The 13,653-nt window shown below is 34.9% G+C and overlaps 1 protein-coding gene across 1 annotated transcript in view; it reads left to right on the top strand.

Moving 5' to 3' along the window:
• The window catches only part of SCN2A (sodium voltage-gated channel alpha subunit 2), a 62,991-nt gene that overhangs the window by 38,978 nt on the left and 10,360 nt on the right, over positions 1-13,653 (top strand). The window contains exons 20-23 of the mRNA XM_053948415.1: positions 6,561-6,681; positions 7,047-7,201; positions 9,265-9,438; positions 11,478-11,600. Coding sequence (XP_053804390.1) covers positions 6,561-6,681; positions 7,047-7,201; positions 9,265-9,438; positions 11,478-11,600 — 573 coding nt within the window. The remainder of the gene's footprint in view (positions 1-6,560; positions 6,682-7,046; positions 7,202-9,264; positions 9,439-11,477; positions 11,601-13,653) is intronic.

The raw sequence follows: 13,653 nt of genomic DNA, 5'->3' as shown, positions 1-13,653 counted from the left end.
CCTAGTAGTTTGATAGAAATATTAACTAGATTTGTAGAAACAATACATATAATGTTCTACATGCTTAGTAGGTGTGAATTAACAAGGAATTTTCTAGAAAGTTACTGAAACCTAAAATAAAATTAATTATAAAAACACTGTGTCCCTAAGAATGTCAGTGGGTGAATACAGTATAATAAGGAAATTAGAGAACAAATACTAGATAAAACTTTATCATGTAAGTAGGCTGTTAAAAATTGTGGGACCACTGTACTGAGTCCATTGTCCTATAAATAAAGGTCTGTGGATCTGAGCTGCAGTACTGCTATTTAGTGTAGAAACTATATTTTTTTTCCATTTTAGGTTCTTAAGTACTCTGAGGATGGTTTATATGGAAAATTTTGTAGTACATGTATGACTGTATAATAATTAGTTAAAGTAATCATAATAGCAGGTAATAATTGATTTATGTTAAATGTAACTTATATCCCAATAACAACACCAAGATATACCAATGACAAAATATTTTTCAATGCTTTGAAGAAAACGGGCTCTCCTAATGCTGTTAAAGACACATTAATAATGTATATTTTACTTTAAGCAATATTCAGTAAAAAAACAGAGGTGCTGTGTCCTGAACTTCATTTCCTACCGTTCTTACTTCTCACAGGAGTAGAACCAAGCTGGATCAGTCAAGCGGGCAGCTCTGGTGCCTTTTAGCGAGGCAGAGCATCGTGTCACCAGTTTTACACAGGTTACCTAAGCAAGTTATACATCTCTCTGTATCTTATTTAATCACCTTTTAGCCAATATTGACTGGCCTGCATGCTCTTCAGCTACGATCTTGTCCCATTCATTGCAATAAGTAACAACATGCACAGCTGCTCCCTGCTGAGCCACGGGACTTGCATCACAGCATGGTCAGGCAAGAGCGGCAGCCCCAGGATTTCTGTGGTTCCAATGCTCTCCATAATACTTTAATAGTATTTTGCAGTGCATGCTATGTACCTCTCCCAATCTTGATGATACAGAATTCAGGATTCTGTTTTTGAAGGGTTTTCTTTTGCTTTGAGGGAAGGCAGAATACGTATGCCACGTTTCTCATCAGAAGCTTATATTTATATAGAAGTCCATCTGTAAATTCTGTTGATAATGAAAAGCTGCTAGCTGTTTCAGAAAACTTTCATATTGTATTTTAACTTATAATGGAGGTAACCTGCAAACTCATCATAGTCATGATTTTATTTTTCACTTTTTTTTAGAAGTGGTTTCTTTAGTACTTGTATAAGCATTCAGTTATTTTGGAGATTAATATGCAGTACTTGGAGCACCATTAAGCATGAAATTAATTTAATTTCTGCAGTCAAAGCATGTGACCATAATTTGGTTGAAAGAATTCATACAAAACTGTTATTTGGCTGGTTAAACATTCAGAGATCAGTTCTGCTCTTACTTACGCTCACACTTAGGTGTAGAGGTGCAAAGAGAACACTAATTGCAAGATGTGGCCCAATTCAATCTTATTATAGCTCTTCAATTTATGGTCAAAAAATTATTACCTCCCCAAACAGCTAAAATTGTCTGCCTTGAGAAACTTAAAGTTATTCTCATCTCATCAGTACTAAAAAAAAGTTTAGCATTCAAGTAAATAAGCTACTGAGTTTGGCTCAAAATGTCTGGAAGTTCCTCAGCTTCAGTGTGATTTATTTCTCACCTATTAAACAATGCCATAATATTTGCAACACCACAGTTGCTGCTTTCAGTTTTGTAAATCATACGTGCTCAAGAGCTTTTCCTCTTATATTTTGTAAAGAATAATTATTCTAATAAGATGTATTTTGATTTAAAAATATTCATTATTTAAAATCTCTTGATATTCTGAAGAATTTAGGCTTTGTATTGTGAATTGGTAACATTCTATTGGCATATTGTGATTCACTGTGGATGATATTAAGTTGTTAATGTTAGAGTTACCTGAAGTTTGCTTAATTAATATTTGCAAACAGCAGTCCCTTACTCTATTTCAAAAATATCCTTTCACTATTGCTTGTATGAATTGAAGAGCCTTTTAAAGTAGGTTTTGGTGGGAGAGCTTTTTCCCATTGGAGCATATTTCCCCTGCTACTTAAAATGCTTTTGCTTTCATACAACTTTTTTTGCAAATATTTTCATTTAATAAAAATCTCATTAATAAATAGATCAAAGGAATTGTGAACATTGATAAAGTCCAGAGTGGACTATAATTTAGAGAGACTGGGTTTTTTTCAGTATTTGCAACCAATAATCACCACAAAATGGTTTTGCTTTGATTTACAGTGTTCTGGATTTTTGTACTTCTGCCTAACTGTATAAGCACTAGAAAGAGTGACATCCAGATTCTACTTTATTACACCAGTGGAATCACAATGATGTCTACCACTTTGAAGATTTTATAGGTGATATAGCCATACTGAAAAAGACTGGATAGTTTGGATATAATATTGCCATTTATATCACAGAACATTTCATTTTCATATGACATCCACACAGCACTGAGAAAATAAAACCAATTTAATTTCTATTATTTAGCATTTTCACAGGTATTTGGGAGGAAAGGAAATTGAAAGCAAAATCAAAATGGTGGTTTCTCTTGGCGCTATCTTCCTGCTTATGTCTGTCCTGCTCTTTGCTCCTTCAATCCCTTAAATTATGATTTCAACATCTACTAGTGGCATCCTGGGCAATCATGATTTCAGGCTTTGTTAAAAATCTTAAGCTAAGAGCTGTCCAGCTACTCTCAGATAATCATCTTTGGAATAAACAAAGAAATGTTAGAAGTGGCCTGGCTGTAAGTGAAGCAGAATTGTATGAATCTATGCGATGTTGTCAAGGTTCAGAAAGTAATTATTTCAAAAACTTCCTGACCTAATCTTGGCTGCTGCTTTTTGCCATGCTTCTCTGATAGGCAAGCTTCTTTCCTATCTTGAAAGCTAAATTAAAATCTGTATCTCATACTGTTCTGTACTGCTGACTAAAGCATGACTGGCAAGGCTGTTGGTACATGTGATTTAAATCTCTAGGATAATCAGTATACTGCTGCTTTAGCAACGTTTAACTACTTTTGTTCTCTTACTGTTTTCTTCAAAAAGGAGGTAGAGTATGTATATTCTAAGGTTTTGAAAAACAGATTTCTCTGAGAATAATTCTCTTAGCATACTATTAAGAAAATTTCTATCTTCATAACTCTCAAAGAGTGTCTAATGCTTGATCCTGGTAAATCTCTTACAATCTGCATGACTGAATCCTTTTGAAATCTAGACTCATGGTATAACAAAAAGCTTAAAATGCACTTACTATTAGATCAATGCTAATGCTTGGGTTTGATTGTTATCTTGTTTCTATAGGTTCATTTTTTTAAAAAGTTATATACATGTTAAGTAAATTGCCTAAATCAAGTTTTTGTAATGCTGGTAAGCAGAGAACAATTTACCAGGTACAAAAGTAATTTTCAGATATGCTTAGATAAAGAACTGGGATATATGCTACATACCTAACATATCAGGATCTGCAGTTGGGGTAGTCTAGCTAGCCAGCTGGATTCCATATGTGTGAACACTGGTAAGTCACAGTAAGTGCTAGAAAAAGTCTTCCTATGTATTAAGGCATGGACAAACATGATAGCAATAACATGGTCCATTGCCAGGTCATGTTGTGTTGAATACATAGAAATCAGTACAAAGTCCCTGAGTCAATTGCTTTATACCAGAGCATAAGTTTGCTATGGAAATATGTAAATGTTGCTGAAAAGTTTTCCTAGCATACTGAACTTAATTGATTCGAGAAAATCTTGAGATGTTGTATCATAAAATCTTTCTAGCTGTTTTTAATGCATATTAAATTTTATAAATTTTGTACATAATGCCATACAATAAATTCAATATTAAAAATAACAAAGAAAAATTTAAAAAGAAACTATACTGTTGAAAATTTCTATTTTTTATTCTTTCCCAAATGATGATTTAGTCTTACAGACTGAATTTATTGAATATTTTTTATAATATTTTTCTTTATATACTGATCTGGTTGGGGCCAAATTCAGGTATAATAGAGCAGCATGCTAAGGAAATACTCTGTTACATCAGCAGAAGAGTAACTGAGTTCTCAGTGGAATAAGGCATTTAATTGTTGCATTTCAAGTATCAGCTGCTGTTGATTCAATTTAGGATTTTTCTGTTCAGTTTAACTCCTGTGGTTATTGTTACAGCTCTGTAAATGAAGCATAGCAGATTTTTAGTGAGAAGAGACTTGAAAGATACATAGTGCCCCACATAAATAAAGTTGTTTTTTTGATGTTCCTGATAATTTACAGTTCTACTGATAATTTTTTACCTTTCCATCTGATATTTGTGATGTCTCCTTATAGTACCTATATCTAATCTTCCATGTTGAGTTAACTGTTACTTTTAAGCAATTTCAGTAATAGGAATTCATTATCATTTTTTACTTATTAAACTAACTGCATAATATCTGAGTCACTGAACTCTTCATTTTCCTGTAAAAGAATGGACAGTAGGTCTTTCAAACTTTCGGTTCAGCCAGTTCATAATTTTTGTTTGCTCTGCTACTACTACAGCATTCTGCTAGAAATGCTCTCCAGATTGGAATGATGCAAGCAACATTTTAAGAAAACACTGTGTAATAAAAACAGTCACTTCTCAGTTTTAAAATAATTTACTATATTGTATTGACAAATGGTAATTTTTAACATAATATGCAAATTTTTTTTAATGTACCTTGCATTTATGGTATTTCTGGCGTTTCCTCAAACTGATGATTGACTTCCACTGATGTTTAAATGCTGTGGTCCTTACTTGACGACTACAGTATTTATCCCATACTTCCTAGTTTCTCCATTTTAGAGGCAGTATTCCACAATGACCAACTGCCATGCATTATCTATAATTCAAACATATTGCAATGTGAAATTTGTCAATAATAATCTGCAGAAAAGTGTGCATCCATCTCTTTGTACTTTGGACCTGATCTCAACAGATGTTAAAACTCATGCAGAAATATGAAACATGAATGTCTAAGCTGGGAATTTCAAAAAAGTATAGATGAAAGGGGTGTGCAAGTATCACTGAAACTAGGTGCAAAATACACCCTCTACATGTTTCTATTTGTTCAGCCTTCCTCTGAAATGTGCTCTATAGTGAACCATTGTACATAAAAATCAAAGTTAAGCTTATGTCAGAATCACAATACAATATATTGTCAGTGTGATTCAATAGAATCAGAATGGGGGAGAGAGGAATGAATCTTTTTTCTTTGAAGAACATACTGAATATTTGTTGCTATGTAAAATTCCATTAATGTCTCAAGTTACTTTCTGTATCCACAGACTAATACTGTTTACATTTCCTTTACAAAAAAACTGTATAGAATTTGAAGCTACTCAGAAATGCTTTAAAGGAATAATGCCTCTAACATCAGATTTAAGTGTCAGCAAAAATATGTATCTTTAATGTTATCATAGAACATCTCTGTCTAATATTAGTTCCCTATAGACTCTATTCTAAATCTGCTTACATCATTCCCTTTGTAAGATTAGCTACTTATCAATGCAGCCATTTTACTGATGTTATACGACATATAGTGATAACATTAGAAGAGTCATAGAATGCTGTAATCAAACTACTTTTACTTATTATAGTACTCATATTTGTCCGTTGCCAATATCATATGATGGTGTGAAAGAATAATTTTTAAGGTTTGGATTATAATATTGCTATGATTTATTGATGCAATATTATTTTATTACAGTATTGTTTTAAAAGCATTTGTTTTCACTTTAGTCATTCAAATTTTTTTTGGCCTTTCATAGTAATTGGACATCTATGTGTACTGTACCAAAGTAATAAGTAGTTTCAAAATGCACAATAAATTCAGAAAACGCATTGGCAAGTGAGTATGCAAAATATCAGCTACTGCTCCTAAAGTAATGTGCTGCTCTTTTGGAAATAAAAATAATTAAATTATCCTATAAAGCTCATAACGTGTTTTCATGTCAATAATAATGAAAACATTACATTAAAACTTTAGATTTAGCTTATTACAAACTTGCTAGAATAATTTTTACTTGAGACATGAAAATACATCTGTGCAGCTTGCTGTTGGTTTGGTCATGATGTTGGAAATTTATTTGTATTAAAATATGATATCTGAAGTGTAACCTAAAATGCAGCCACATGATTGGAATAATTAAACAGTACAAAAGGTGGAGAGCACCCATTCTTATGTTGCTGAAATTTCACTTCAAAATTCTTATGTGTGGCTCAGAATAATACTCTAGTAATTTCAGCAATTCCTTGTATGAAAATATCAAAATATTTTCAATAGGGAAAATGCACGTTATGTGGTTTCTAATCTTGTGACCTCACCTGTAGTAGAGCAATTTGGCATTATAGATTGTAGATAAGAAGTTATTTTAGTATCACAGCACTGAATACATTCAAAATATTTTTATATATATTTCCAACATAAATTTCTATTCAAAATGATAAAATTGGAAAAAAAATAATTACGTGAGGTTTTTTTTACAGAAATTGAATGCATCCAGTTCATCAGAAGGCAGCACAGTTGATATTGGACTACCTCCAGAAGGTGAACAGCCAGAAGCAGAACCTGAAGAAGTTCTAGAGCCAGAAGCTTGTTTTACAGAAGGTAGGCAAAGCAAAATAAAGGCAAGATAAATAGTCCTAGTTGTGTAGACTTAGGCAGGATTCTCTTTTTATTCAAAATCAAAAGTTTAGTGATTATAGTCGTAATATCTGTTAGTATTAGCAACTCTTTCAGAGTTACTGCCAGAGATTTACTGTTCTTGTATGTTCTCTCTCTTTCTTTGGAAGGTATTGCAAAAGATATGAAGCTTTAAATTCAAATACTAAACAAAAATGCTCAAAGGAGAATTATAAGGATCTAATGCAGTACCACTATGATAAGAAAGAAGTCAAATGATTACCATTCATTGTGATTCCTAATAAATATTTACTTTATTCTGACATCTCAAAATTTATTATCACATTTAGGGTGTGTACGGAGATTCAAATGCTGTCAAGTCAGTGTAGAAGAAGGAAAGGGGAAAATCTGGTGGAATCTTAGGAAAACCTGCTATAAGATTGTTGAACACAACTGGTTTGAGACCTTCATAGTCTTCATGATTCTTCTCAGCAGCGGTGCTCTGGTAAATTAAGTGTGGAACTATTGTGACTATTGTGATTTTAAACAGCAAGCATTTAAAATTACAGTTAATCACATAGCTACAGGTAACAAATTAGAATTTGATATCCAATTAATGTATGTTCTAATAGAAATATATAGCTGCAAGTATTTGGCATATATTGTAGGACATGTAAGAATTTGCTTGTGGTCTGTGAAAATTTGTTTGGCAAGTTCAAAATATAATGTTAATGGAAATAAGAAATTAGTTTTTTCAGACTGGTGTTCACGTCTTAATATTGATGATAATAGCTTCTTTCTTTTAATACACATTTAAATAAAAACACAGCTGAGCTATGAACTTAGCAGCAATTCAAATTGTCAAACTAAGGAGGAAGGTGCCAACACAATTCCATCAGATATTTTACCGATCGGTTTTAAATCAGGTGCACGGAGTAGGTATTGAAGTAATTAGTTTCTCATAGCAGGGGCAGAATATAATATTCTTTCTACACTTGGCTCAATGCACAGTGGTTCACTGTCAATGTATACGTTTTCTTTTGATAAGACAGTTACCTCTGTTTAGGATTGCTTTCTGAGTTAGTGTGCATAGTTTGGTTTCAATTATTCCTCAAAAATGCTGTATCACACAGTCATTTTTAAATCCCTCATATAATTTAATATAAGTTTGTAACTCCCACAAAGGAAATCCTAATGTCAATCGGCCCTTGCTATCTGTAGTGAGTTGATGCCAGGTACCCATCAAAGGTGCTCTGTAACTCTACACGTGGTCAGGGGAGACAAAATGTCATGAAGGGTTCATGGGTTAAGATAAGGCCTGGGAGAGATCAGCCATCAAATACTGGAACAGGCAAAACAGACTTAGCCTAGGGCTATTAACTGAATTTGTTGTTAACAAAATCAGAGCAGGATAATGAGAAGCAAAATAAATCTTAAAAACACCTTTGCCCCATCTCTCCCTGCTTCCCAGCTCTACCTCCTCCCTTCCAGTGGCACAGGTAGACAGGAATGTGTGTTATGGTCAGTTCATCATACATTGTTTCTGCCACTGCTCAGGGAGAGGAGTCCTTCCCCTGCTCCAGCATGGGGTCCCTTCCATGGGAGACAATTCTCTATGAACTTCTCTGATGTGAGTCCATCCCACAGGCAACAGTTCTCCAAAAACTGCTGCAATGTGGGTCTCTATTCCATGGAGTGCAGGCCTTCAGGCACAGCCTGAACCAGTCCTGGTCTTACAGGTCCTACTGGGCCACCTGCTCCAGCATGGGCTCCTCTCTCCATGGTCTGCAGGTCCCTGCCAGGAGCCTGCTCCAGCATGGGTTTCCCACAGGTTCACAGCCCTTTCTCAGGCATACCCCTGCTCCAGCGCGGGGCTCTTCCAGGGGCTGCAGGTGGATCTCTGCATCTCTGTGGCTCTCCGTGGGCTGCAGCGGCACAGCTGCTTCACCATGATCTGCACCACGGGCTGCAGGGCAATCTCAGCTCCAGTGCCTGGAGCACCTCCTGTCCCTCCTTCTGCACTGACCATGGTATCTGCAGAGCTGTTCCTCTCACATATTCTCACTCACTTTCTCTGCCTGCAATTCCACCTTTGCAATATTTTTTTTATTCCCGTCTTAAATATTTTGTCACAGAAGTGTTACTATCATTCCTGATTGGCTTGGCCTTGGCCAGTGATGGGTCTGTCCTGGAGCCAGCTGGCATTGGCTCTGCTGGACATGGAGGAAACTTCTAGGAGCTCCCCACAAATGCCACCCCTCTAGCTCCCTCCACTACCAAGACCTGGCCACACAAACATTATCCATGGAGGGAAATTAAAATGAAGTTTGAAGAGTGGTCTTACAGTAAGTTTTGTGTATTGCTGTTCAGCTCAGCTAAAAGATGAATATTGTTTGGAGCCAGCTTTATGAAAAGTATTAAGTGAAAGCCAAAGTTATACTTGAGGGAAAGATATGTGCTTTATCATCATGTATATTTTTTCAATTCAGATTTTTTTCCTGGCCATTCCTATATGACACTGCAAATTGTGAAAACATTTAATTATATCTTCAAAAATCTTTTTCACAGGCATTTGAAGATATCTACATAGAGCAACGTAAAACTATCAAGACCATGCTGGAATATGCTGACAAAGTCTTCACCTATATCTTCATCCTGGAAATGCTTTTAAAATGGGTTGCTTATGGCTTTCAAACCTATTTCACTAATGCATGGTGCTGGCTGGACTTCCTGATTGTTGATGTATGTATTCTTTTTCATGTCCTGTACGACAGGCTTAAAAAAAGAAGATTATGTTTTCAGGATAAGATTTCTGTTCTATTCAACAAAAACTCTATTTTAAGTGCTGGGGTGGTATGGTTTATAATTTTGTTCAGAATGGAAAAAAATTGGATATACTTATTTCTCTAGAGATATTTTTGAAATTCTCTAGTTTTATGAAGTTGTAATTCTTTCTTGAAATTATGCTTTTTACTATTTTTTTTTTGGTGGTATAGAAAAGATGCTGTTTATTCTGTTCAGATTTTTTTTGTATATGGAAGCAATTTCTCAAACTGTTTCTAATATTCTAATATTCTAATGAATTACTGTAAGTGTCCTGTCACTCTGTGCAATATGAAAGAAAAATACTGCTAGGTATTGTCAGTTCCATTGTACTATTCAGTACCCTTGCACTTTTCACTGTATCATGGGGGTGACTTCAAAGAGACAGTTCAGAGAACCATAGATGAGCCCCATCAGAATGGGTTCCCACATGATTTTCCAAAGGCTGCACTACCAAGGAGCAGATATACATTGTCTGAAGGAGACCTAGTGAGAAGTGCATTGTAATTTCAGGTCTACATGCCCAACAATGTCTGTAAAGTGCTGGGTAGCATAAATGGAAGATTACAGATCTTTGACCATATAGCAGATGTTCATTTCCCTTCCATCCCCAATAGCCTAACTTACCTCTCAGTTCCACAGATGTAATTCCATGGAATGCAAGTTAAGGGTATGTCTTCAATCACCTATTTGCACATTATGAAAGCACCAGAAATCTATAGAAATTGCTAAATATCTTCCTAAAACTACAGTGGAGGTCTTTACTACACACAGCTTGGAGAACACTATACCTTGTAAATCCAGAGTAGAATTGCAAATTCTATTACAAGACATGACTATATGCTCATATAGTATTTTATGATTGAGTCTGTACCTCTGTAAAACATGTATTGGCTCAATCATCCAATGTGTAAATTGCCATGACCAGTAGAACTTGTATTTATCAACAAATATTTAATTCTTATTTGATAATCTGTGGTTTAGTTACTTCTGTGACCCTTATAAATAGCTTTATTCGTTTTTCATGTCAACCTTAACTTGGTGCATGATTTTAATAAAAAAAATTTAATAGCTGAAGCATTCTTTTTAATCTATAGTCAGGAGATTGAAATAAAAAAGCAAAAAGAACAATTTGTAGATGAAGGAACTGAGAGAGCAGGAAGGATGGAAGGGAAGGGAATTAAATTGATGTAAATAGAAGGTGATTTATTTTATTTTTGATTTATTAGGGCCACTCCTTCCCAATGGCTATTAGAAATATATTTCTAAGGATTATTGATGAAAGATAATTGTATTATTTATTTTGCAGCTATTCTAGTTTATTTACTCATCTGCCTGCAGACCAGACCAGCGTTATGCAAGCCAGAATTGATGAAGTGGTTAAAGGAGTCACAGGGAATGTAATGAAGTGTGGATATCCCTAACAGTGAAGCTTCTACCATTGTCTAACAAACAGTTGGTTCTCAGTCTTGATTAGTCTGGTTAAATCTGAGCAGCATTGGTGGCTATGGCTGTTGAATAAGATTTTCTGGACACTAGAAAGTTACATTTGACCAAAAGCAAGGTCTGGATGTGGTTTTTGAGAGCATTTACATTCTTATCAAGTTCTGAAGATATCATGGGAAGTCCTGACCTAAATTGTCCGTTCCAATTCACCCAGCTTTTGGGTGTTTTGGTTTTGCATGTGACTTCATTTTTGTTTAAATCCCACCAAATGTTGACTGGTTTATGTGACTATAGAAGGCACTTTTATACCATTCTATCAACGTGATCTTATCAACAGGTACCTATTCTACTTTGTCTGACATAAAAATTTTTCTACATTATAGAGGGTTTCCTGGAGAAAGAGGTCCAGCCTTGAATCTTCTTCAGAAGTTCAGGGCACACATCATTCCCACCATATGTATCGGAAGGATATAAAGATGAATGAGCAATATTGCTTTTCTGTTTTTGTGTAGGTCTCTTTGGTTAGCTTAACAGCTAATGCCTTGGGCTACTCAGAACTTGGTGCGATTAAATCCCTTAGGACACTAAGAGCTTTGAGACCTCTAAGAGCCTTGTCGCGATTTGAAGGGATGAGGGTAAGACAACGTGAAAAAATCTGAAATAATGCATGCATCCACAGAAACAATGCATGCAGAATAATCAACGACCAATCCATGCAGAAATGCTACATTACCATCCTATATATTTCACATTTATCACTAACATATAAGCAAAAGGCTTCATCTGCTTATATGAATTCATGTGTTATTGCACATATTGTTACACTTAATGAGGCTCATTGGCCTTTCCCCATTTTCATATTTTCATGGAGGGCCCAAGAATTTACCAACTGCATGGATCTATGCAATATTACTGAATTTATCCTATACAAACACATCCTACTATAGTCAGAACAGTTTAAAAAAGCTCCAATGCTTCCTCTTAAAAGTGTGTGCACATACATCCATGTATGCATGCACATATGTATTTTGTACCAGTTTAGACTATCATACATAGTCTATATCTTTTACATAGTATTGTGTATATATAAATTGGGAATGTCTTTTAGAACTAAAAGTTTTGTCATTAATTTGTATGTTAATAAGTAAATTAGCACTATTAAAATACCTTCTCTCTTTCATATTAGAACCATTGCATTCTATTTAAGAAAACTTGTTTAGCATATTAGAGATGGAGCTGGTTTTATGATTTCTAGTTGCTTACTGCTTTCCATATTGATTGTAAAATGTTGATTATAATCTATAGAGCACTAAGCAGCCTGAAAACATATTAGATTTTGCTGGTATATTTGAGAAGTTACTGTCCCCAGCTGTTCATTATCACTGTATCAGTTCCCACAGCTGAAACCCTCAGCTGCCCAACAGGGCACATTCAGTCTGTCTCAGTGCAAAGTCACAGAGGTTAGTTTAAATTGCTTCTTTAGTGCACTGAAATGGACAAGGACCTGATGTACTCAGCCATGACTCAAAAGCTCTAGAAATGTTTCTCTCAAGGGTAGTAGTGAACAAGCAGACATGGTAGATATTTCTAGCTCCAGCCACAGGAAGATGTCTGGCTTACACCTTCAGGGTCCATCTCTCTCTGTTGGACATACTGCCATAGTGGGCATCAGCAGATGCACATGAATTGGAACCCTACTGCCATAGCTAAAAGAGATCCTTGTGTGAGCTCCCTCCTGCGATCACTATTCTTTGCCACGCCAGGTGATAAGCTAATTTGCTAATTTGTAAGTCAACTACAAACTGGCGAGCTTCTGAACAAAATGCCATGCCCTCTGTGTGTGGAAAGTAAGAAAAGAGACTTCAATGAAAAAGGAAATGGGCTTTGATGAAATGTTATCAATTCAAACAGGAAATAGCATTTCTTTGCCTCCAAAAAATGTCTGGACCTTTGCTAAAGCAAATTTGAAAATTTGGAATGTTTATATCAGAGGTAAGGCCTGTCTAAAGCATCAGTATTATCTCACTAAAATCATATTAACTGTTGGGGTTTCTTTTATGACAATGACTAGCAAAACAAAAAACCCAAAATAAAAATATTTCAAATTTTATATAAAATTGCTTAAGTGGCAATTTATTGTTGCAAGGAAAAACCCAATAACCTTGTCATGAAGGTTTATAGGTAATGTCAATCCCATGTCTTCCATGTTGGTGTAAACTTTACCTATGGATTTCATCCTGATCTGCCAACTGTATCTCTTTGTACAATACCCAGATGAGGAGAAGATTTATGAGTTTAGCAAAAAAATGCAATAAAAAGTAGTAGATGAAGTTAGATTACTTAAGACTAGAAATGTGACCTATAATTTCATTAGTTAGGCAATTAACCATTGAAATATTCCAATGGATGTAATGAATTTGGCCTTATTTAAAGTAATTAATTCCAAGTTTAGTGTCTTTAAAGATACAGTACCTCAAGTTGATGAAGAGGTTAGTATGAGAACATTTTAATGTCTGATACATGGAAATTCAAGATGTCTGTTCATAACATAATCATTTCATTGGTGTTTATCATGTATGAACTGAAAATATGAGAATACAATACAATGCATACATTTCCATAGACACTTAAATTACTTTCACTGAGCATTATACTTCCTGTATACAAGCAGGAAGTTCTGTTCAATAC

The sequence above is a fragment of the Vidua chalybeata genome, chromosome 7, assembly GCF_026979565.1.
Source record: "Vidua chalybeata isolate OUT-0048 chromosome 7, bVidCha1 merged haplotype, whole genome shotgun sequence".
Taxonomy (NCBI): Eukaryota; Metazoa; Chordata; class Aves; order Passeriformes; family Viduidae; genus Vidua; species Vidua chalybeata.
Note: the sequence above shows the minus strand (reverse complement) of the source record. Positions and strands in the feature narration are given on the sequence as shown.